Genomic DNA, 24,200 nt, shown 5'->3' on the forward strand with positions numbered 1-24,200 from the left:
ATGGCTAGCTCCCATCACTCGGAATCCCGTATTGCACAAAGTAAGCAGCATTCAGACAAGGGGAAAATCTAACCATAACATACTCAAGCAATCATATCTACATAACAAGAATCTGAACTAGCATGCAACACAAACTCATAACGCAAGCATAACCTAAACAGACTATCCTACTACTGTCTAATCAGCACTATCATGCAGCTCAAAGCACATATAATAGGCACATAAGGCATCCTCCCTAGATCCTTAGTCCTAATCTAGCATGCTGTTCTACAAACTGATAATCATAACATAAACTTGTATGGGTATTTTGGGGTACTTACTTGAGCTCGGTTGATTGCATGCACCACACCCTTTTTCTTATCAAAATTCTTTTCTTTCTGAATTCTTTTCGCTTTTCTAAAATTGTTTCATTTCTAAAACTCTTTTTACAAAACTTGTCCTTTCATTTTGAAAACTTTTATCCCAATCCCTTAGTTTGAGTTTAGACACACTCGAGGGTATGTCTGAATCCCTCAAACAAAGGCTCTGATACCAACTTGTAACGTCCCAAAATTCAAGACTAAAAATTTCTTTTAATAAAACATTACTTAAAGCAAAGTCATCAATCCAAAACATAATCAGAGTATTAATTTCCAAAACACATGTTCGTTATCAGAGTAAACATTCCTAGGCTGTCTAATCTATGGTGTGTGCCATGCGATCACCCCGAGCTCTTCCCTCCGCTACCGGAAGTACCTAAAACCAAAACTGAAAACCGTAAGCACGAAGCTTAGTGAGTTCCCCACCCTACCACATACCATGCATAACCACATTCTGCACATACTGGGCCACACCCGCTATCCTGGGCCTCGCCCCTACCTCGGGCCTCGCCCGCTACAACGGCCCCGCCGCTCCAGGCCCCGCCTGGCTTCGAGCCCCGCTCGGATACATATCTGTTTCACTTAGGCCTCGCATGTCACAGGGCCTCGGCCACTAACATATAATATCACATAAACATATCACATCACATAAGTTAAACACATACTAACGGATCTTGTCCTAAGGCCTCGCCTGTCTCTGGGCCTCGCCCTTGTCCTGTTACTGATGAGTCATGGAACCTCGTCCATACTCTTGCTGATAGTGAGGTACGGGCCCAGCCCACCCTCACTCCTTCCCTAACTTGGGCCTCGCCCCTGATCTGCTGCTAATGAGATGTAAAACACCATCCACACTCTGCTATTGGTGAGTTACGGGACCTCGCCCACACTCACCTCCCTACCAGGCACATACAAATATCACACAGACAACAAATATAAACTATCACATAAACCATTCCTTGGGCACCCGCCCGCTATCATTGGACCTCGTCCTGAAAATCATACTAGCATACTGTGCCTAGGGCTAACCCTCGGGTCTTCTACTCATAACTACATGGGCCGGCATTGTAGCCGTAGACCCATTCACACAAAAGGGAAACTCACCTGCACTTGCTGAACTTGCTGATAGCCCCTCTAGCTGTTTCCCGACAACTTCCTGAACTCCTGCTCCACTAGCTCCCCGAGCTACCAATATTAATGCAACACTTAGTCTAACTGACCCCTGAAAGTCAACCCAGTCAATGCTGGTCAAAGTCAAAGTCCTGGTCAAGGTCAACCTTCCAGGTCAACCCTACTCGCCGAGTTCATAAGCTTAGAGTCCTTCCTTTCGCGACTCGACTCGACGAGTCAGTCCATGACTCGCCGAGTCTACCGATTTCCGAGTCCTACCCTGCCCAACTCACCGAGTCTCCACTCGACTCACTGATTCGAGTCTCAACTTAAAGGTTTTGGGGTTTCGCGACCTGACTCGCCGAGTCCAAGAACAGACTCGCCGAGTACAGGGCAATCCTCATCCGACTCGACGAGTTGTTCATCCCACTCGTCGAGTTACTCCTAATCTTCACGCTACTCGCCAAGTCCACTTAAAGGACTCGTCGAGTCCATTCAAATGGTCATACATGCAGAGGACTTTTGAGTCATGCATGGACTCCAAACTGTAGATCTACCCTTCCCAAGCCTATTCCTCATGTAAAGTTGCAAACTTTACGTGTAGAGAAGGAGATCTAGGCTAAATACACCATAAACTAGTGTTTAAGGCAAGGAGGCTCCATAATCAGCTCAAGGGCAGTTACTTTATGCTTCACAAGGCTAAAATGTGCTTAGATCCGAAGTAGCAACTTCAGATCTGGCTTCTAACTCAAAATGGATAACTAATCATGGCTAAAAAGCCCCAAAACTCACAACTAGAATATATCTAAATGAAGGAAACGACTTAGTACCTTCAATAACTCAGAAAGGTTCCACAAACTCCAGATCTAAGGCCAATCCTTGAAGCTTCAATGATTCCTCTCTTTCTTCTTCCTTCAAATCGCCCAAAAATGGCTTGGAAGCTTGAATGAGAAACAATGGGGCTTAGGGTTCGGTGTTCTGGGTGAGAGAGGCAATAAAGGAACCCTAGGGGAGAGAATGAGACGTCTAAATAGGCTCCATGTCCCGGATTTAGGGTTTTCCTCGTTCAGACCAGACTCGCCGAGTCTCCTTGGCCGACTCGCCGAGTCGGTCACTTACTCCCTGACCCAGATCCCGCTCGGACTCGCCGAGTTCCTCCTTGGACTCGACGAGTCGTCCCTTAAAATTAGGGTTTTCTTTCCTTTCTTGGCCTTCCTGACTTTGGGTGTTACTGTTGGATAAGGTGTCTAAGTCCATAACTATTTCGGGCTTGTACTTGACCCGACCCGGCATGGTCCATTTGGGTTGCATGGCACCATGCAATTGGATAGACTAAATGAGAGAAATAACACTTGGAGATTATTAATATATTATAAGTTCTAATATATTAATAATATTATTTGATTAGTTGATCAAAGAATTAATTTGGAATTAATTAAGTGATCAAAGGATAACTAATTAAATATATGGGTTGATTGTGTAAATCATCCATATCTTGTATAGTGGGCTAAGAGGCTCCATGGATTATCAAGTTGGGTTCTACCCATAGGATGCTCCATGGATGCTCCATGGGAGTTACAAACCCATGGGTCATGGAAATGAAGAGTCATGACACATTAGGGTTTACATGGTGTAACCCTAGATGTGTCAACACTATATAAGAAGCATATTCTTCACCAAAATCGGCACTACTAAGGAAACAAGAGGGCTTGGCCGATTTTTGAGAAGTGTGTTATCTCAAGAGTCTTTCCAAGAGCATTTGGTGTTGTGTGAAGCATTTGAGGCATCACACTTGGGGTGCTAGGCTCACAAGGTTTCAAGGAACACAAGCAACAACAAGGTAAGTTATTCTATCTATGATTCAAGTTAAAATTGTTCCCCATGTATGCTAGATAGGAATATAACCTTGGAATTCAACTTTGCATGATAATTAGACAAACATAGATCCAAGGTTATTAGGGTTGCATGTACACTTAGGAAGTGTTAGAATGCTCAAAACCCATCAGTGGTATCAGAGCCTAGGCTTGTTTGTTTGTTATTTGTGCTTAAAAGTTGAAGAAAGTCGAAAATCTTGCTGTCTGACTGATGGACTCGGCGAGTCCATGGGGAGGACTCGACGAGTTCATGTGTATCTTCAACCTACTCGGCGAGTAGGTTTATGCACTCGGCGAGTAGGGTCGACAGAGTGCAGAATTTCGACTTGTGTTGCTGGAAATGGATTAGAATCATTACCCTAAAATGTTTTGGTACTTGAAAACTTATTTTAGAAGGTGTAATGTCTTTTCTAACTCATTTACAACAACTAGTTATCAAAATTACAAAGATTAAATGTGATTTTGATTCTTGAAAGTGTTCATATTCATGTTCTTGTTCTTATGATGTTTAGATGATCATAGGAATTATTTGTAACCTATGTGGTAGATTAATTCATGATCATAATGTGTTTTAATGGAGTCCATAACTTGTCCTCAAGTTATGGAAAACCAAAAGTCTCTTGGATTAAAAAAAAAACCATTAAAAGAACATAAGAGTTAGAAAAATGAAAAGTTCTCATTTTATTACTCTATTAAACTCATAAGTTACAAGAAATGAAAAGTTTTGAAAGTTTACAAAACTTGCCCTCAAGTTTTGGAACAAGTAAAGTTAAGTTAAAACTTTAGTTCCAACCCCTAGAATTTTAAAAGTTAAAATTCAACCCTTATACTTATATTATTATGATTTAATAATTATATATATATGTATAAGAACAAAGTCGTCTTACCGCTAGTACGCCTCATTCACGAAGCCGGTCTATAAGGTGGGTATAAGGTTGTTGCCTATAAAATGGTGACTTAATGGGTGTCCACTCTCACCCACCGCTTGCTTGATCGGTGGAGGGTCGTTAGCCGAACGGGTAAGACAAGGACTTATTAATTCTCATTCAAAGTATGATGAATATTATAAAGTAACTAAATGTTTTATTAAATTCCCAATCTTAGTTACTTTAGGAAAAATGTGAATAAGGTGCTATTCCATGAAATTACACTTTACACTTTTGATTAAGTCGTTGGTGGAGCGTGTGTGGTTAACCGGCACACTAACTTGGACTTAACAAGGTAGGTAAAGGGTGACTTAGGGTTTATTATAGTATCGATGGAGCGTGTGTGGTTAACCGGCACATCGATTGAGTAATAAACTTTAAGGGTACCAAGTGATTTGCATGGTTACTTCACACCTCGTTTTGTGATCCTCGGTATCCCAGTCACAAAACTTGGAGGGCACACTCGAGATTGAAACATGCCTTTGAAAAGTTCATTGAATCTCAAAGAATCTAGGAATTTCTAAGAACCATTCAAAAAACCTAATAGTAAAATATTGCGGTTTTCGTGGTGGAAATTGGTGAATCGTCATTCACCTACCTTTCAAATATGATATAGCTTAGATTACGGCATACCTCTTCTAAGTTATATTATATTGTGATTGGATCCTAGCCTTAATATTACATTTGGGTGTTTTATTAAGGACTCTCTTATATCTAAACTAATCTTGTCCTATTTCCTTCAGATGTCTTTCAACAATGCTTCTGGCTCTAATCCTAATGGCTCCTTTTCCCTTATGAACTTGTGTGGGAAAGTCACCTTTGATGGATCCAACTTTAATGAGTGGATCAGAAACATCAGGATGATTACCCGCTACGAGGACAAAGAATATGTCCTTGACAAGGAGCTTAAGGAGATTAATGAGTCCACTGCAACTCCTCAGGAGATCGCTGAATTTCGGGCACATGAAAGGGATGCTACGAAAGTGGCTTGCATCATGACTGCCACGATGACAGCGGAACTCCAAAAGTCTTATGAAGATTTCTACCCTTATGACATGCACCAAGATTTGATGGAAAGATACCATCAAAGTGCAAGACAAGAGAGGTATGAGATCATCTGCTCCATGATAACAACCATGATGAAGGACGGGGAATCCGTCACGAGCCACATGCAGAAAATGCAAAGGTATGTGGATCGTTTGCTGAAGCTTAATGTGAACTTCCCGGAGGATCTTGCAATAGATATTATTTTGCATTCCTTACCATCGTGCTATGATCAATTCCACATGACATATCACATGAACAAGGAAGAAGTCACCCTCAGCAAACTTCAGGGACTTCTCAAGACCGCAGAAACAGGTCTTAAGGGGAAGTCGGTTGCTATCACTCCTACTCAAAACTCTACTCCGGTTTTGGCAATTGGGAAAAGTCGAGGGAGGAAGAGAAAGAGCTCTTCTAAGGGTACCAAGGTTCGGACCCTTGATGGCTCTTCTTCAAGTGGAACCAAGAAAGGTTTCGTTACTCCTTCTTCTGACCCAAAAGAGGCTGAATGCTTCTATTGCCATGAAAAAGCTCATTGGAAGCGGAACTGCCCAAAATACCAGCAAGATGTGAAGGATGGGAAAGTTAAACCCAACCATGCAGGTATTTACACTATCATTTCTAATAACTCACCCCATTCTAATTCTTGGGTCCTTGATACCGGGTGTGGTATTCACATTTGTTGTGACTTGCAGGGACTAAGAAGAAGTGAGGATGTGGAGCAAGGAAGGATAAACTTGATCATGGGGAATAGGAAAGTTATACCTGTTACCAAGATTGGAGTTTATACTTTATCGCTAAGTAGTGGGTTTAGTTTAGATTTGAATAAGTGTTGTTATTCGCCAGGAATGGCAAGAAATATTATTTCCTTTCATGCTTTGTACAAACAAGGGTTTACCTTTTCATTTAATAATGAAGTTGGTTCTATAGAAGTTTTCTATAATAATGTCTTTTGTTTTAAAGCATTACCTTGTGATGGTGTGTATGAAGCTGTATCTGTTGTAGATAACTTGGGAAATAATGTTTTGTGTATTGATTCTACTAATAATAACTTGGATAAAGCATCATTATGGCATTGTCGTCTTGGACATATAAGCAAGAAACGCATAGGCCAACTCCAAAAAGATGGAGTCTTGGAGTCGTTTGACCTAAAGTCAGATGATAGTTGCGAATCATGCTTACTTGGAAAAATGACAAAGTCACCCTTCACAGGTTCATGTGAGAGGGGTGAAGGTTTGTTGGACCTTATACACACGGATGTGTGTGGACCATTCAAACATGCCACAAGGGATGCTAATCGTTATTATTTGACTTTTACTGATGATTATAGTAGATATGGATATGTCTACTTGATCAAGCATAAGTCAGAGACTTTCGAGAGGTTTAAGGAATTTAAACAGGAAGTCGAGAATCAATTGGGCAGGAACATTAAGATGCTTCGATCCGATCGTGGTGGTGAGTATCTTAGTTCAGAGTTCCTCGACTATCTAAGGGAATGTGGGATAGTCTCACAATTGACACCTCCCAGGACACCACAGTTGAATGGTGTGGCTGAGAGGCGTAATCGAACCTTGTTGGATATGGTTCGTTCCATGATGAGTCGAGCTACGCTACCAATCTCATTCTGGGGGTATGCCTTAGAGACTGCCGCCCATATTCTTAATCTAGTCCCTACAAAGAAAGTTGCCAAAACTCCTCACGAGATGTGGACTGGTAAAGTACCTAAACTAGACCACATCAAGATTTGGGGTTGCGAGGCTTTCGTGAGACGCGAGACTCATGATAAGCTCGAACCTCGAAGCGAGAGGTGTATTTTCATCGGCTACCCACAGCATTCCTTTGGTTACCTCTTCTACAGACCTAGTGACAATGTGGTCTTTGTAGCAAGAAGAGGAGTCTTTCGAGAAAGAGAGTTTATAAGCCAAGGAGACAGTGGGAGGCAAATTGATCTTGAAGAAATTCAAGAATCAAGCGGTGAAGGAACTTCAAACTCTAGCCCTCAACTTGAGGAGGAAACTCCTGTTGAGCCAATTGACAAATCTGTACCTCTGAGACGTTCCACGAGAGTTAGGAGTGCACCTGAGCATTACTATGGATTCCATATTACTGCAGAAGGTGAGACACTTATTAGTGATGAGACACTAGTAAGTCAAGATGACCCTAACAGCTACGAGGAAGCCATGGCAGGCCCCGAGTCTGCTAAATGGAAAGAGGCTATGGATAGCGAGATACAATCCATGTATGACAATCAAGTTTGGAACTTGGTTGAAAATGTACCAGGTCGTAAGACAGTAGGGTGCAAATGGGTCTTCAAGAAGAAGACTGACATGGATGGTAAAGTACACACTTATAAGGCTAGACTGGTTGCAAAGGGCTTCTCTCAAATTCCTGGAGTGGACTATGATGAGACCTTTTCTCCGGTAGCCAAGATTAAGTCTATTCGGGTTCTGTTAGCCATAGCTGCATTTCATGATTATGAAATATGGCAGATGGATGTCAAAACCGCTTTCCTTAATGGAAAGTTGGCTGAAGATGTTTACATGAGTCAGCCAGAGGGTTTTGTCAGCAACGAGTACCCTAATAGAGTGTGTAAGCTTGAGAAATCCATTTATGGATTGAAGCAAGCACCTCGCAGATGGAATCTTTGCTTTGATGAAAAGGTCAAGGAATTTGGCTTTTCTAGGAGTGAAGATGAATCTTGTGTGTATGTCAAGGCTAGTGGGAGTATAGTTAGCTTTTTGGTATTGTATGTGGATGACATACCGCTCATAGGAAACGACATTCCAACCCTGCAGGAAGTAAAGTCCTGGCTTGGGAAGTGTTTCGCTATGAAGGACCTTGGTGAAGCTGCCTATATTCTAGGGATAAGAATCTTGAGAGATTGGAGTAAAAGACTAATTAGACTTAGTCAGAGTACCTACTTGGATAAGGTGCTGAAGAGATTCAGCATGCAGGACTCCAAGAAAGGAGAGTTACCCATCCAGAGTAACACCAGGTTGAGTAAGACACAAAGCCCTAGCACTGAGGCTGAGATAGCAGAAATGAGTCGAACACCTTACGCTTCGGTTGTAGGATCGATCATGTATGCTATGACGTGTACTCGACCCGATGTAGCTTTTGCCTTGAGCATGGTTAGCAGGTATCAGGCGAACCCTGGCAAGGCACACTGGACTGCGGTAAAGAATATCCTCAAGTACCTACGGAGGACTAAGGACTGGGTCCTTACCCTCGGTGGGAGTGATAACTTGAGAGTTGTTGGGTATAGTGATGCTAGCTTCCAGACTGATAGGGATAATTTCCGCTCTCAGTCGGGCTGGGTCTTTACCCTAAACGGAGGAGCAATTTCTTGGAAGAGTTCCAAGCAAGAGACAGTGGCTGATTCTACTTGTGAATCAGAGTATATTGCAGCTAGTGAAGCAGCAAAGGAAGCGATATGGCTGAAGAACTTCATTGGAGACCTTGGAGTTGTACCAGCTATTAAAGAGCCAATGGAAATTTTCTGTGATAGTGAAAGTGCTGTTGCCTTAGCCAAGGAACCAAGGGATCATGGGAGATCCAGACACATCGACAGAAAATACCATTTCATTAGACATCGGATCGAAGAAGGACTCCTCGTGGCAAAGAGGGTATCATCGGATGAGAACCCAGCAGATCCCCTCACGAAGGGACTGAGTAGGGTTAAGCATCTCCAGCATGCTCGGAGCATAGGGCTGAAGGATGATATAAGTTTTAGTAGTTAGATAACTCAGAAATTTGTAAAGTGTAATTGACATTTGATGATGAATAAAAGGTGTTTTATTTATGAGTAAAGTGTTGCTATCTCTTGTCAATCGTTTACTATATTTCTTTTGCATGTTTTGACTTCCAGAATAATTTTGTTTGGTGTAACATATTATTCAAACCTCCACAGTCGGTCATATGTCGGAAGTAGGTATGAATCAAGACTGTCATGATGGGTTGTAGAGGTCCAAGGTGTTGGACAAGGCTACAACAATCATGAGTGCTCATAAGTTCTGAGCATTGGACTCAACCCACGCTCACTGGAATCACTTCATGGAATTCTATCTCGAGTGATCGTGAGACGATAATATCATATAAGTCTTCAAACCTAGAGATATGATTTGTTACTTACAAGTTGGTTATGCATTGACTGTACGAAACCGCATTGGTAACTCGATGTTATAAAACGTACTTTTGTGTGTAATTCAATGAGTGGTAGAACAAACATATGAGTCGAAGTTTATCTGTTCCTTCTTGGATTAGAAGCTGATATCTGGGCCCCTCGATGATTTTGTTTTGACCCATGTACCGGGCCCGGTCAGAACTAAGTTGATGTGTTCAATTAAGTTCTATGTCAAACAAATCGGAAATCGGGAAACAAATGCTGGACAATAAGCAAGACTATGTTCCATGTATTTGTCCGGCTGATATCTAGAACGGAGGATTATATGATCACTTATCTTAAATGGCGTACCATCATCTTCTCAAGTTTCGAGAAACCTTGAAAGAGCTACGATTGCCGGTCGTTTCCTGAAGTACTAGAGATATAGTTATTAGACTTATCCAAGTGGGAGACTGTTGGATAAGGTGTCTAAGTCCATAACTATTTCGGGCTTGTACTTGACCCGACCCGGCATGGTCCATTTGGGTTGCATGGCACCATGCAATTGGATAGACTAAATGAGAGAAATAACACTTGGAGATTATTAATATATTATAAGTTCTAATATATTAATAATATTATTTGATTAGTTGATCAAAGAATTAATTTGGAATTAATTAAGTGATCAAAGGATAACTAATTAAATATATGGGTTGATTGTGTAAATCATCCATATCTTGTATAGTGGGCTAAGAGGCTCCATGGATTATCAAGTTGGGTTCTACCCATAGGATGCTCCATGGATGCTCCATGGGAGTTACAAACCCATGGGTCATGGAAATGAAGAGTCATGACACATTAGGGTTTACATGGTGTAACCCTAGATGTGTCAACACTATATAAGAAGCATATTCTTCACCAAAATCGGCACTACTAAGGAAACAAGAGGGCTTGGCCGATTTTTGAGAAGTGTGTTATCTCAAGAGTCTTTCCAAGAGCATTTGGTGTTGTGTGAAGCATTTGAGGCATCACACTTGGGGTGCTAGGCTCACAAGGTTTCAAGGAACACAAGCAACAACAAGGTAAGTTATTCTATCTATGATTCAAGTTAAAATTGTTCCCCATGTATGCTAGATAGGAATATAACCTTGGAATTCAACTTTGCATGATAATTAGACAAACATAGATCCAAGGTTATTAGGGTTGCATGTACACTTAGGAAGTGTTAGAATGCTCAAAACCCATCAGTTACATCATAACATTCGACGGGTATAATATCATTGAATGGACTCTTTCCTTGAAAGAGAATCTCGAGAGATATGAGAAATTGTATATCATTAAAGTCCTTATTCCTAAACCACCTTCTTTTTATGATTTACCTATGCATGATGTATGGTGGATACACAAATGTGGTTCTGATGATGTGTGTGAGACTATTATGGGTACAACCATTCCTGACTTTTGGAAAGAGTTGGAAGGCTTGGATGCATTTCATATGTATCATTAAGTTACAAAGATATTCCAAACATCCAGTGACATCTATTATGAACCAGTTTAAACATTGGAAGAAACTAAGGCTGAAAAGAGTCACCCCGTATACTCTAAGCAGCCTCAAGTTGATGGAAGGAACACCTTTAGGCCTAAGAAATCCAAGAAGGCCCACATTGATGTATCTTGTTTTTTTTATGGAGAAACTGGACATTGGAAAAGGAACTACTCCTCTTATCTGGAAAGGAAATCTGGAAGAGACTAGTACTTCAGGTATCTACTAGATAAAACTCATACTTTTCATATAACACTTAAGTCACGAAAGAACATTAATCATATTCTACAAGATATTTAACTATACCTACAATAAAGTTAAATATGGATATGATAATATTCACAGAATTCATACAAATTAAGTTTAGTCGAACCCACTAATAAATTCCTTCTTCTGAGCTAAGTATAAATGGTCAGACTTTACCTACAAGACTTTATTATTTTATAAATGGGATTTTGATTTGGATTTAGTATTTGGATATTGGAACATTGTAACAACAACTATTATATAATGTTTTGATATACTGGGATATGATCATAACATCAATACTTGTTGTGTTCTATATTAACATGTTTAATCCATGAATAATCTTATTATTCTAAAAGTTCATTGTATGTTATAATTTTGGGAGCAATTATGAAGTAATACTAATATGAATTCGATTGGTTTACTTTAACCAGATGAAAGTAGGTCATGGGTTGTAACCAAGTTTCATAGATACTTATCATAGAACTAGTATTCAACTGACCTGCATCAAGATCACCTCATGGATCGCTATCATGAGTGATAACTAATTAAAAGGTACTATCTTTGTATCCTTAACTAGGTATAGTGTGAACTATGCAAGAGGTTTATGTAGTCAAGAGGGATTTGTTGCTCTTATGTGTTAAGAGTTAGACATCTAAGGCGCCTTACTAAAAGTTTAACACCTAATGAGATTGACCGCGATCCGTATTTCATGTTCAACATGATGTATGTAGAAAATGGATAATTGATAAACTTACCTTATGTACCAATTGTAGTTTTGAGCTTTTTGGGAATTAGGCGTTAATAGAGTGTCACAAAGTTATATATTGTTGGGGAAGTGAAATGTTGGTAGACATTCATCATTGTCTATATTAGTCTAATATGAGTCTTATGCAAGTGGGAGATTGAAAGATCTAGTATGATCAAGAGTCATATTAAAGTGATATTGCTAATTAACATATGATACAAATGGGTTATATTAACAACAACTTGATACAATTGATTATTTATTAGAAATTGATTTTAATAAATATTCAATAAACTCTTATAATTAATTGGATATTATTTATTTCATATTAATGTCATTAACAAGTAACATAATATATCATATGATATAATTTATTAAGTCATGTATATTATTTTGGACTATAAATACTCTGTTGTCTTTTAGTTAAATGTTAAAGTTTATATTTTATAAAGAGTTATAAGAATTTTATAAATTTCTCTTCTCTTTATATATATATATACTAGGTACGTTTGAAGGGCCGTGCTAAGCACGACCCATGAGGGAATTGTAAGTACATTGCTATTATTAGTAAAGAGCCAAGTATGTTGCTATTATCAATAATGATATGAAAGTACATTGCTGTTATGGGTTAGGAAATGGAATCACATCACTATTACAGGTGAAAGTTGAAGTACATTGCGTATATTGGTTTCCGAAAAGGTCCCAATAATCCATTAAGAACTTATGCATACAACGCGACAAAATAATATAAGAGTAGTTGCATATTGTAAAAAGCTTTGCAAAAATATAAAAATATATCCCAAAGAGAAATGGGCATAAGCATAACCACTGAATAACAAAGAATCCCAACCAACCCTTATGTATATCGGACGTTGGCACAATCTATAATCAAAGCGAAATATTACTTTTTAGCTTAATTGTAAAGTGTTTATAATAAGATAAACCAACTATAATAAAAAAAAAACTTAAAAGTACATTGTCATTTCTTGCGTTTAATCTTCCAAATAATCTTAAAGATATGGTTTCCTAATATTAAACTTATTATAATAAAATCTCAGGAAATTGAAAAATAATTTGACGATTTTCCAAAAGTCAATGCGGAAAGATTGCCTAAACTTTGTAATTACAAAAGACTCATGAAATCACATAAAACTTTAGCGGCTTTCCAAAGGTTAATGCAGAAAGAATGCGTTAATTGTAGAAAATTAGGAAAAAAGGGTTTTCACTATCAAGCCACAACCACAAAAAAAATTAGTTATGGCAATTTCAACACCTAAAGGGACTTTTTATCGGAAATTAATTTCAACACCTAAAGGGACTTTTTATCGGAAATTAAAAAACCAAAGATCACTTGTACATTGCTATTACCAAAAAAAAAGTTGATTGCCTCTACCAAAAATTAACAGCTATCACAAATTCAATTTGTATGCCACTTAGTAGATACTTCTTAATCTTCTCTGACTAACAAAACCCAAAGTAAGAATTTGTAATCACATTTCAAAATAAAACAGTAGTAATTTCGAACCAAATATGGAAGGATTAAAGAAGAGAAATAGATATAAAAATTACCAAATTTCTTTGGATGGCAGTTCTTAACTTTTAGTGCACCTTCTATTTTATTAGAAGGTGGGGTTTGCTGTCAAAGGTCCTTCCTGAAACCAACCAACTGATAGAATAATTGGCTATGAAAAATATTTTACCCTTATTATTGTCATTCCTGTCAACTATAAAGCATATAAATGAAATACATAGGAAGATATTTGTTTCTTTCCCTGATCCTGAGTAGCAAGTAATTAATCAGTTGGTAGATGGAGGAATGCATAGGCTTTTCATCTATTAAACTTTGATTATCATTTTAAAATTGTACCCCTAAAATTGAAATCCAAGAAATTAGAAAATCTTTTGCTCATCTTCTCCTTTAACAACTTGTCAACAGAAATAATAACAAAACGACATACAAGAGGATGTCTTGCCATGTTATATGTTAATAAAGCACAACTTGAAAAGACAAAATAGTAATCAATTAATTCAAATATGTAAAAAGAGCAAGAAGTATAAACTAAATGTAATCAAGAAATAGAAATCTAAATTCCAAACCAAATAGAAAATTGAAATTCACAAAGAACAACAGTAAATCTTATCCGAAAGTTATAAAATAATGATGTGGGGATATCTATATCTTTTTAAACCTGCAAATATAATTAAATTAATTTCAGATATAATCAGATACAATGATCAGAAAACAAAAACAACAGACAAGTTTACCCTAGAGAACAACAAAATCGAATGATGTTAATCAAATTACCAGGAGAACAAGTACAAGAAAGGTTGTTAATCGTGGAACAAAAAAGGATGGTAAAAGAAATCAAAAATAGTTTAAAAGTCATAAATCGTCCGAACTCTAATCGTGGAACAAGAAAGGACGTTAATTGTCTGAACCATAGTCATGGAAAAATCAAAGATAAAATTTCAAATTCAAAATCATTATTAACCTTAAGGGGATACTGGCAGGAATCGAACCGTAGATGTCGGCGACGTCTTGTTGATTACGGCCAGATGAGTCTTAAAATCTAGAAATTAAACAAAAATACAACAAATAGCAAACCTATTAGGGCTGAGATAAACAAAATATAAAACATAATAAACAAGTAAAACTGAAAGTAAGTTTCAAAAAGAAGATCTAAACCCCAGAAAGATCAACTTCAGTGGTCGTCTTCAACTTCAAATTGTAAAAAAATGATAGGTTAAATATGAAACTATTTAGGTTGGCGACAGAGAAAAAAAAACCTGAACCAACAAACGATTTCATTGTACCTCACATGAAAACGCAGAGTAGGTGAGACGGTGGAGCTTGGCAGCAAGTAAGGGTGTCGGTAGAAGAACGAGACGATTCAAGGAGGAAAAAACACGAAGATGTCGTGAAACAGGAATCAAGGCTTCATAAAAGGAAGGTCAATAGCCCCAATTAAGTCACACCTCTCAATAAAACCCACCAAAAATAAAAACAAAATCCTATAAAAAGAGTAATGTGTAGATGGAGAACAAACCTACAAACAGTTTGATTTTCCCAGTTATTTAACTCACACATCTTCCTTCCTGATCTTTTTGACAGCAACAACAAAATCCATTTCGTGGAGTATTTTACTCAATCATGTAGGCAACAGCAACACCTTCCTTCCTGATCTTTTTGACAGCAACATCACAACCTATTTCTTGAAGTAACTCGATGATGTAAGCAACAATAACACGTTCCTTGCTGATCTTTTCTCATCTATCATGATTAAGTTGCAGAACATCAGTAGACAAATTAAAAAAAAATCTACAACTAAGAACCCTAATTTTAAAGAAGAAGAAGAAGATGGTTAATGAAGTGATTATTATAGCATTTGATAGGAAAAGATGGAGCCAGTAATTGAAACGGGAAGTAAACATAACACTTATCCGAACATCTGCTCATCATTGTCGTCAGTTGAACCACCACCGACACACACCCCAAAAACCACGGGGGGTTCTTGGGGTCGATGAATTAAATGGGGAAGGCTTGGCTTCAATTGGGGTCGCTGGAAATAGAAGAGAGATAAAGATATAAATGAAACCCAAAAATGAATGTGATGAAGAGAAAGAAAGCGGTTTATAGCAAGTGTCTTTTTTGATGAAAGAAAACCATTAGTGAAAGTGGTGGTGGTAGAAAACGGTGAATGACTAATCACGGAGTGGAAGGTGACTTGGCTTGGGGATGAAGGTGTGCAAAGAAAATAGATGGCCACCTGTCAAACGTAAAGGGCGGTGGAGAAATAGTGGAAGACTGCTTGCAGAGCGACGGTAGAAGACAGAGGCAAGTAACTTTGGTTCCTTCAAACTTGCAGTCTCATTGGGGGAGAAGGGCGGTGCAGCAGGCAAATCGTGAAGCAGACGCGCGCCCATTTTAAGGGGATTAATAAAAGCGCCAAAAAGGATATGAAGAAGCATGAGATAAGGATAGGTGGGCAAGCTGGTGATAACGGAGTGATGGAAGGGGGAAGGAGGTGCAACCATCCGATCTCGAAACTGGTATCTTGTCGGTTCCTTCCTAAGCCTGAGCTAAGGATAACGGTCATCCACTGGAATTGAACTTGAATCAGAAGTTTATGAAGACGATTGTAATTGTAGTGAAAAAAGATTGAAGTTAAACCAGAAAGGATTAATAAACGAGAGAATGGCAAATCGTATCCAACAATCTAACTTCTAATCTGTGGGTTAAAGGGCGGTGATAACGGAGGTAACATCAACACCACGCGCCATGACACGCATGCACTTGGACCCGATCCGAACTGAAACTACCCAAAACAATTTGGATCCATACTAAAGACTCCCACTTGTACTCAATGTAGAGTGGAAAAACCAAAAATCCTCTAAAATTCACCAAAAATCCTCATAAATCCTCAAAAAATCATGCTTAATTCTCACGCACTTTCATCTGTCCACTTACCTCAAATTCTAAAAAAGGAGGCTTACTTATATATATAAGATATATATATATATATATATATATATATATATATATATATATATATATATATATAAAAGAGATAAGCTAATTTTTAGGAAACACTACATGGTCTTTTGAATATAATAAAGGAAAATAAGCATGGCTTAAGATACATAGGAGACATGTAGGCTTTAAGGTATGGAGTGCCTAAAGTGTTAAGAGCTTTTGGGTAATGATTTAGCTTGATGAAGACTTTCATTCATTTATTTTTTTACTTACCAAAAATGTAGCTCCCTCGTACTCTCCCATATTCTCTCTTGCAAAGAAGTGTAAGAAGATTATTTGCTAGTGTTTTGCTCTCTTTAAGTCATATTTGGATAAGAACTTACAGTTTAAGAGTTTTGACTAGCATCTACATGAACTTGGTTTCACGTTGGTGTCTCAAAAGTTCCTCATTCTCCATTAACTTCCAAGCCTCCAAAGAAGACCCAAAAAACTACAAATGTGGTTATCTCTTCATCTTCTTCTTTGGTGCTTGTTTAATGTTTCTAAAACTTGCAAGATGATCGGTGGGTATAACTTGTTATGTTATTTTTGAAAATCACAAGTCTTCCCTTCACCATTTTACTAGTTTATGAAACTAATTTTGAAATAAAACTCTACAAATTAATCATTTTTGCATACAGACATTGTTTTTGAATGAATACATATAATATGAAAAAAAATATACTTAGGTAAAAACATAAAAAATTATAAACTTAAAACCTGTTATGATGGATAAAAAGGATAAAACCTAATATTTTTAGCGAATATCATGTTATTAATGAACATAATAAGAAGGTATAATAAGATAAGAAGGTGTGTCTAAGTTAATTGGAGTCACTCGGCTAACCTAGTACCGTCTAATCATTTTTAAAACATTGATATAAAATTATTTCGCTAAAAGAAGTTGAATAAATATATGTCGCGAAAAAAAGTTTTATGTACATTATACGAAGTCACGAACCACAAGATCAGTTGGTACGGACATAGACGGCTCGTTTTTTCCCTTCAGTCGTAGTGTTTTTATCACGCCTACCCAAAAAATTTGATCCCACGTGTCAAACTTGTAACCATGTTTGCTTGAAGATGAGCCCCTCCACCTTTTCATCCCCACGAAATAATAATAAAAACAAAACGTTATTTATATTTAATATCTAGTTTTTCTATAACACAAAAAAGTTTGAAGATAAGCAACTTGTGGAAGGCTTGTGGCACACACCAGTTGTATTATCTCCATATACTTTGATCGATTCCTTCATCCTCACAGAAACCACTCAACCAAAAACTAAAAACTTAAGTTTCCAAAAATGGCTTCCTTGAACATGTTCCTTGCTCCGGCCACCATATCGACGACCGTCAGCAGCAGTACTAGCAGCATCACCACCACCACCACCAGCATCGCCACCACAAGAGCAAGAAGAGTACAGACCTTCGCTACAGCTGCAAAAGGTTCCGGTGGAAGCAGTGAGGAGAAGGGGTTTTTCGATTTTCTTATGGGTGCACTGGTGAAGTTCGATCAGCTGGTGGAGACTGATCCAATTCTCCAGAAGGTGGAGGGCAAGAGTGGTACCACCACCATTTCCAGTAAGAAGACCACGACTTCGGCGGCGCCACCAAAGAAGGATGCTGGAAGCGGTGGCTTTGGTGGCCTTGGTGGATTCTTTGCTAAGAAATGATATGTGGATTCTATCATGTTAGTTCGGAATTTTTATAAAATTCAGTATAATATCGCATTTTAATATTTGATTATAAAAATATAATCTGTCCAAAGCACATTAAAGAATTATGCATTTCTCGATTTTGCTATATATACCTTTACATCTGCACATTGAGCATTGTTACCTCTTGTTAAGAATCATCTACAATACTTTGTCTTTTAGTGATGGATCTTAAAAAATTTCACTTGATATGGCCAGGGACATAAAATTAGAGCATATAAATAATAGGCAAACTACATATCTCCATGATGTTGGGGAATATAGAACTTAGAAAAGAACTCTAACTTGAATTTTTGACATTTTTGGTCGTTTAAATTATATATTGTGTAATGGTTCCCATCCCTTCCAGTTAGCATCATTTGTTAATTCAGGTAAAATTCTATTAACACCATGTTACCAAGAAAAATAAAAGAGATAAATAGAAATAGTTAAAAGGAAAAATAAATTAGTGTTACTTTTTTTTTTTTAATAAAAGGAATGGGAAGGAAGTTGAAAGTTAACCTCCCCTCCTAACTTCCCTTCAATTTTGGAAGGATTTTGAGAAAAAAAAATATATATTTTAATTTTCTTTTCATTTCTCTTTAAGAACATATTTTTTTTTTCTTTTGTCTTCTTTATTTCTCTAATTATCTTATTTCGCCTTCTTTTTTTTACTAAAACTAAAAAAACAAGATGTTAAATGAACAATTTATAACAATGTACCTATAATTATTTTTTTTATAAAATTACATAAATAGTCTCTGTAGTTTGGTATAATATACTACTTTGGTCCAACATTTTTTTTTGTTAAACAACTCTTCCTTGTGGTTATCGTTTATTACAATGCCTATCCCTTGAGCAGGCGTCATCTGAATGTTGTTTTCTTCCTCTCACATGCATACCATGTGAGAGTATATTTGTCCAAAAAATTAGCTCGTATTCTCTTACATTTAAAAAACCATATTTATCCCCTGTCCCTAAACGTGTCAATCGTGTCCTGTCATGCATATTTGTGTCTTGTCGAAACTGATGAGTTTTATAAGTTATCAAAAATATTTAAAGCAGAAAATCTTAACATTTAAATTCACATGCAACCTATAAAGTATCTATATTTTTTCTAACTAATAGCAACATACTATGAACTTCAAGAACCCTAAAGGAACTCTACGAAAATCGAAATTCATAAATTAGGGTTTACATATCTTTAGATTTATTATAGCAAATAAATCTTTGATCATTTCCTTTGTGTCTTTAGAAAGCAAGCATCAAAAGTATGATGCCTATAATAGTTCACACCTAAAACCTTAGAAACCCTAGAGTGAACAGGAGAGATATGAAAGGGGTATAAACTTTATTCCTAAGCTTGTAGGTAAAGGTATGAATGGAATTTATTGGTCTTGGGTCATATTTATAATTTATGTAACTTACAAGCAAAACCAGATTTGAATTACTTAAATAACAGATTTAATTCAAATTCAAATCAATTCCTTATTAGCATCCAGGAGACTTATGGAAACCCTAAAAGAGCTCTCAAAACCGTTCACCCTTAGATGGTTGTAAAATTGTTTCTTTTGTTCAACTATTGAACAATCAAAATTCACTCATTGCATATTTAATTAATTCCAATTAATCTCGAATTAATTTCAGATTAATTTTGATTAATAATTAATTAATTATACTTGATTTCTTATTAATTTATTAAACATATAAAGTAACAAATCAATTATTTAACTATTGATCTCATTTTAATTTATTAATCACATAATAAGTTAACAAATCAACTATCTATTTCCAATAAATATATTAATCGCATAATATATTAATAAATCTTTTTCTCTTTTCTCTCTCTCTCTCTCTCTCTCTCTCTCTCTCTCTCCCCCAATATCATTCATAGTTATTTCTGGTTATGAGAGCAACTAAAAAAGAACTTTGCTTTTATTTGCAAGTTTATACCAATTTAGTTTTGAGCTTAGACACCTTAATCCAATAGAAAAAATATATGAGTTGAAAGTGTTTAACCTTAACCTAGCCTGTTTAATTAACGTATCGTGTTGTGTCAACTCGTTTGTTTTTGTGTCAGATTTCGTGTTAGGGGTATACCTTGAAATATGTCATGTCATGTGAGGTTGAAACACTAAACATGTTGAAAGAGTATGAGTTGTTAGGCTGAAAGGAAAAAGTAATAGTTGGAGGCGGAAAGATAAAGCTATAACAAATTTAGATGACAAAATGTAAAGAGTAGGATATGGGGAGGCGGAAGACAAGATCATGAGGATGAGAGGGTGGTCAAAGGCATTGTGTAGTTTAGGAGAGAACGGAAAAACCGAAAATGAAGTCTTGATCTAGAAGGTTAAGTCATTTCCACATTACAAAACGAATTAATCAAAATGTTTTCTTTTACTTATGGTTTTGGATCTTTCTAGTTTATTTAAAGAATTCGACAAACTTGCATATAAATAAAAGAGTCATATTCGACCTCTCAACCGTAACCTTACACGTTTAATTTTTGTGTTATGTTGTGTCAAGGCGCTTATTTAAACGGGTTGAAATATCTTATCCAAACTCGTTTATTTCGTGTTGGATTCGTGTCATGTCAGTTTTTGTCACCTCTACCCCTTCCATCATCACTCTCACCTCCAATATCTCTCGGATTTTCTTTTCTTTTAAATCGAAGACAACAATGGTGATTTGCTTTTCTAGACGAAGGTTTATAATCTTTACATCTTGACAAACAACAACCCGGGATGAAGGATATAGTCGTGCTTTAGAAAATAATCAAAGTTCCCATTTATTGGATGGGTAGACCCACTAATATGTCATAGATCAATGAAATCATACCTGGATTGTTTGAGGTTAAGGAACATGATAGACAAATCTCTTAAAAAGGCTTTTATGAACCAATGACAAGATTTTATACTTATAAAGTTGTCTTATTTTTTGTATTGTGTATTATTTATGTTTTTTTTTTGGTCTTGTATTAACATTTTGAAACCTATATTGTGATTGTTGGGTTTTTATTCAAAAATAATCAAATTATAGTCTAAAATTTGACGTAAGTAGCAATAGAAACATTTTATAAATTAAATAAACTAAACCATTTTAACCCACCAATGATCATTTTGCAAAGACTAAAAAGATTAAACATAATCAAAGAAGAAGAAAGTATAAGAACATTTGAAGACTTTGGTTCCTTTTGGTAATTAGGAAGTTTATGAAGATGACTTCAAAACTCTAAGTAGAAGTTCTCTATAATGTATCCACCAAACAAGAGTTGAACCACCAAAATATGCTATTATACACTTGTATAAAGTTGTTCTTAAGATTTAAGACTCATACCAAATAAGTGCTTAACATTAGAGCCTTCATTTCTAGCATCAAATTGAAGGAAGAAGAAAGGAATGACAACATGTAAAATCCAAATTTTTCCTGCCATTTTATGGTGAGAATAGTGAGTAAACCACTAGCCAAAACTCATCTCTTAAGCCTTTATTTTATACCACCACTTAGTACAAAAGGAGGACATAAAATAATAGAAGCATGAAGTTTTCTTAAAAGCATGGCATGAGGTAATAAACAAATCAAAAGGCATGTCTAACACCATCATTTCATATAAGTCAAAGGATACAAAAAATGAAATGCTCTTTACTTTATTCAACTAGCTAGTTACATATGTTAATTTGATGTTTACTTAAAGTGCCCCCTCATTTGTACATGACATAAATAATCATACAATATGATAATTCACTAGTTTTATTCTCTTTATTTTTATTTCCTAAAAACAACATTTCTTAATATGTTGGTAAAATATTATTTCCCAAAATAATGTTTTTCCAATTAAATACAAGTGTTAATATTTATTAATAATCAAAATTACTCTAATAAATAATCAATTATTGGTAACTTGCTATAAGGTGTGACCCTATAGGATCATATGTTATTACTAATATCATTCTATAATGATGTGACATCCTTATATTAACGGCTCGAAAATGACCTTTTCTTTATGCTTATTTTAAAACAAAGTATTGTTTATGTTCTGAAATTTGTCCCATAAAATAATTTCTGAATAAATGTTTTTCGTTGATTATGCAAAAACTTGGGATATCATAAACGATACAAGAAACATAAACATAAACATAGTGATTATAGGCCTTACAATATCTTATTATACTAATGGCCTATATCTCCTCGAATCTCTCATTAGATCACTATCCATGTACCTTTTTACCAATACTTGTGATACAAAGAAATTGAGTGAGTTAGGTTGGGAAACCTTATGAGCAAATAGGTTTTCAATCCACAATATTATAACCTTTAATTATGTATTTTTCAGCGATCAAATAACCCAGTTACTCATTCCGATTATCTTCACTTCCTAATCCTAAAACAATGATCTTGAGTGATCTCTCCTTAAGGATCTTTATCAGTAGTAGGAGTTGTTTATACTTTCCTAGGTGACTAGGCACAATAGTACCATAGTACAATAGGTGAGCACAATAATATGATAGTACTTTGGTAACAGCACAACAGGTCACAACTTATTATTCCGCACAACCTTTTTCTTACTATTACTTTTCTAAATAACTAGGAACAACAATATAATAGTACTTGAGGTGAGCACAACAATACAATATTACTTTGGGTAAGCACAGCAGTAGGATAGTACTTCAGGTAAACACAACATTATGATAGTACTTTGGGTGAGCACAACAGTACGATGATACTTTGGGTACACACAATAGTACGATAATACTTTTCGTGAGCACAACAGTACGATAGTACTTTGGGTAAGCACAACAGTATGATAATACTTTGGGTGAACACAACAGTATGATAATATTTTGGGTAAACACAACGGTACGATAGTACTTTGGGTAAACACAACAGTACATTAGTATTTTGGGTAAGCACAATAGTAAGTTAATACTTTGGGTAAACACAACTTATTATTTCGCACAAACTTTCACTAACCTATCACAGCCTCTAATTTATTATTTCACACAACCCATCACAACCTTTATTTTACACAACCCTTCACTAACTGTAACATCCTAAAATTCAAGACCAAAAATTCTGTTTTTAGTTTAACAATTCATAAAACCAATTAGTATAGTAACAACCCATGTCAAACCAAAGTGTAATAATCAAAACATATCAACATAACAAGATCAGAGTGTAATCCCAAAGATCTCATATGCGGAAAAACATTGTGTGATGCGTTGCAATCAAGCCGACTCATTTCCTTTGAAAACGAGTACTTGAAACCAAAATTGTAAACCGTAAGCATGAAGCTTAGTGAACTCCCCCATCATACCACATACCATACAAATCACGTACTACCGGGCATATCTGGGTGCCCGGCCTACCCTGTTAGGCATATCTAGGTGCCCGACCTACCCATGCTAAGCATACCGGGGTGCTCAACCTACCCTACTGCCAGACATATATGGGTGCCCTCCTACCCTCCGGTGTATCTCAATCGGTTACGGGGATTATTTCACCCCTACCACTACCACATAATAACATAACATAACATAAACATATTGTCTAGCATAACTGGGTGCTAGACTACCCCTTTAGCCCTATTGACCGGTAATCGGGGACTATTCCCCCTACTACCACTATCGCATAACGTCATATCATGCTAGCACATAAAACATATCAGATAGTGGCTAACCAGACAATTATCAAAGATACAATTATATAACAAACAACTCCTACTAGTGGCCCGACATGATGGCCTTAGACCCACTTCTACTGGAAGGTAACTCAGCTTACACTGCTGAAGTCCCGTAGACAAAACTCTAGCTGCTGGATGACAGGTTCTCGAACTGTCAATATCAAAACATCACCCAATTAATAATTGGGTCCCAACACATATGTTCTTGGAGTAATAGGCCACATTACCCCATCTTGGCTTGATTCAAGCCCAAGGCCCAATCCAAAGGCCCAAAAGTCAAACTAGGAATCCAAGCCCAATATATGGCCTAATTTTCCAAATTGGGCCCAAACCTTTACATGGTGTTATTCAAAGGCCCAACCATTTA

General features: G+C 36.6%; 1 protein-coding gene and 1 long non-coding RNA gene across 9 annotated transcripts; one reads left to right on the forward strand and one right to left on the reverse strand.

Moving 5' to 3' along the window:
- Positions 1-12,491: 12,491 nt before the first annotated feature.
- On the reverse strand, positions 12,492-16,202 carry LOC111893195 (uncharacterized). 8 transcript variants are annotated; one of them, XR_008225932.1, is made up of 5 exons: positions 14,994-16,198; positions 14,761-14,882; positions 14,633-14,665; positions 14,439-14,516; positions 12,492-14,135 (listed from the first exon to the last, which is right to left on the reverse strand). It is a non-coding gene; the product is annotated as an uncharacterized LOC111893195 (long non-coding RNA). The 8 variants fall into 8 exon arrangements; XR_006186005.2 differs by lacking the exon at positions 14,633-14,665 and having other exon boundaries at positions 12,495-13,219; positions 13,256-14,135; positions 14,994-16,202; XR_006186007.2 differs by lacking the exon at positions 14,633-14,665 and having other exon boundaries at positions 12,497-12,828; positions 13,516-14,135; positions 14,994-16,201.
- Positions 16,203-17,624: 1,422 nt separating this feature from the next.
- LOC111893165 (uncharacterized) lies at positions 17,625-18,264 on the forward strand. Its single transcript, XM_023889229.2, has one exon. It carries the CDS (start codon positions 17,764-17,766, stop codon positions 18,130-18,132), a length of 369 nt encoding a protein of 122 aa, XP_023744997.1. The 5' UTR covers positions 17,625-17,763; the 3' UTR covers positions 18,133-18,264.
- The last annotated feature ends 5,936 nt before the right edge of the window (positions 18,265-24,200 follow it).

Source organism: Lactuca sativa, chromosome 8 (genome assembly GCF_002870075.4).
Source record: "Lactuca sativa cultivar Salinas chromosome 8, Lsat_Salinas_v11, whole genome shotgun sequence".
NCBI lineage: Eukaryota > Viridiplantae > Streptophyta > Magnoliopsida > Asterales > Asteraceae > Lactuca > Lactuca sativa.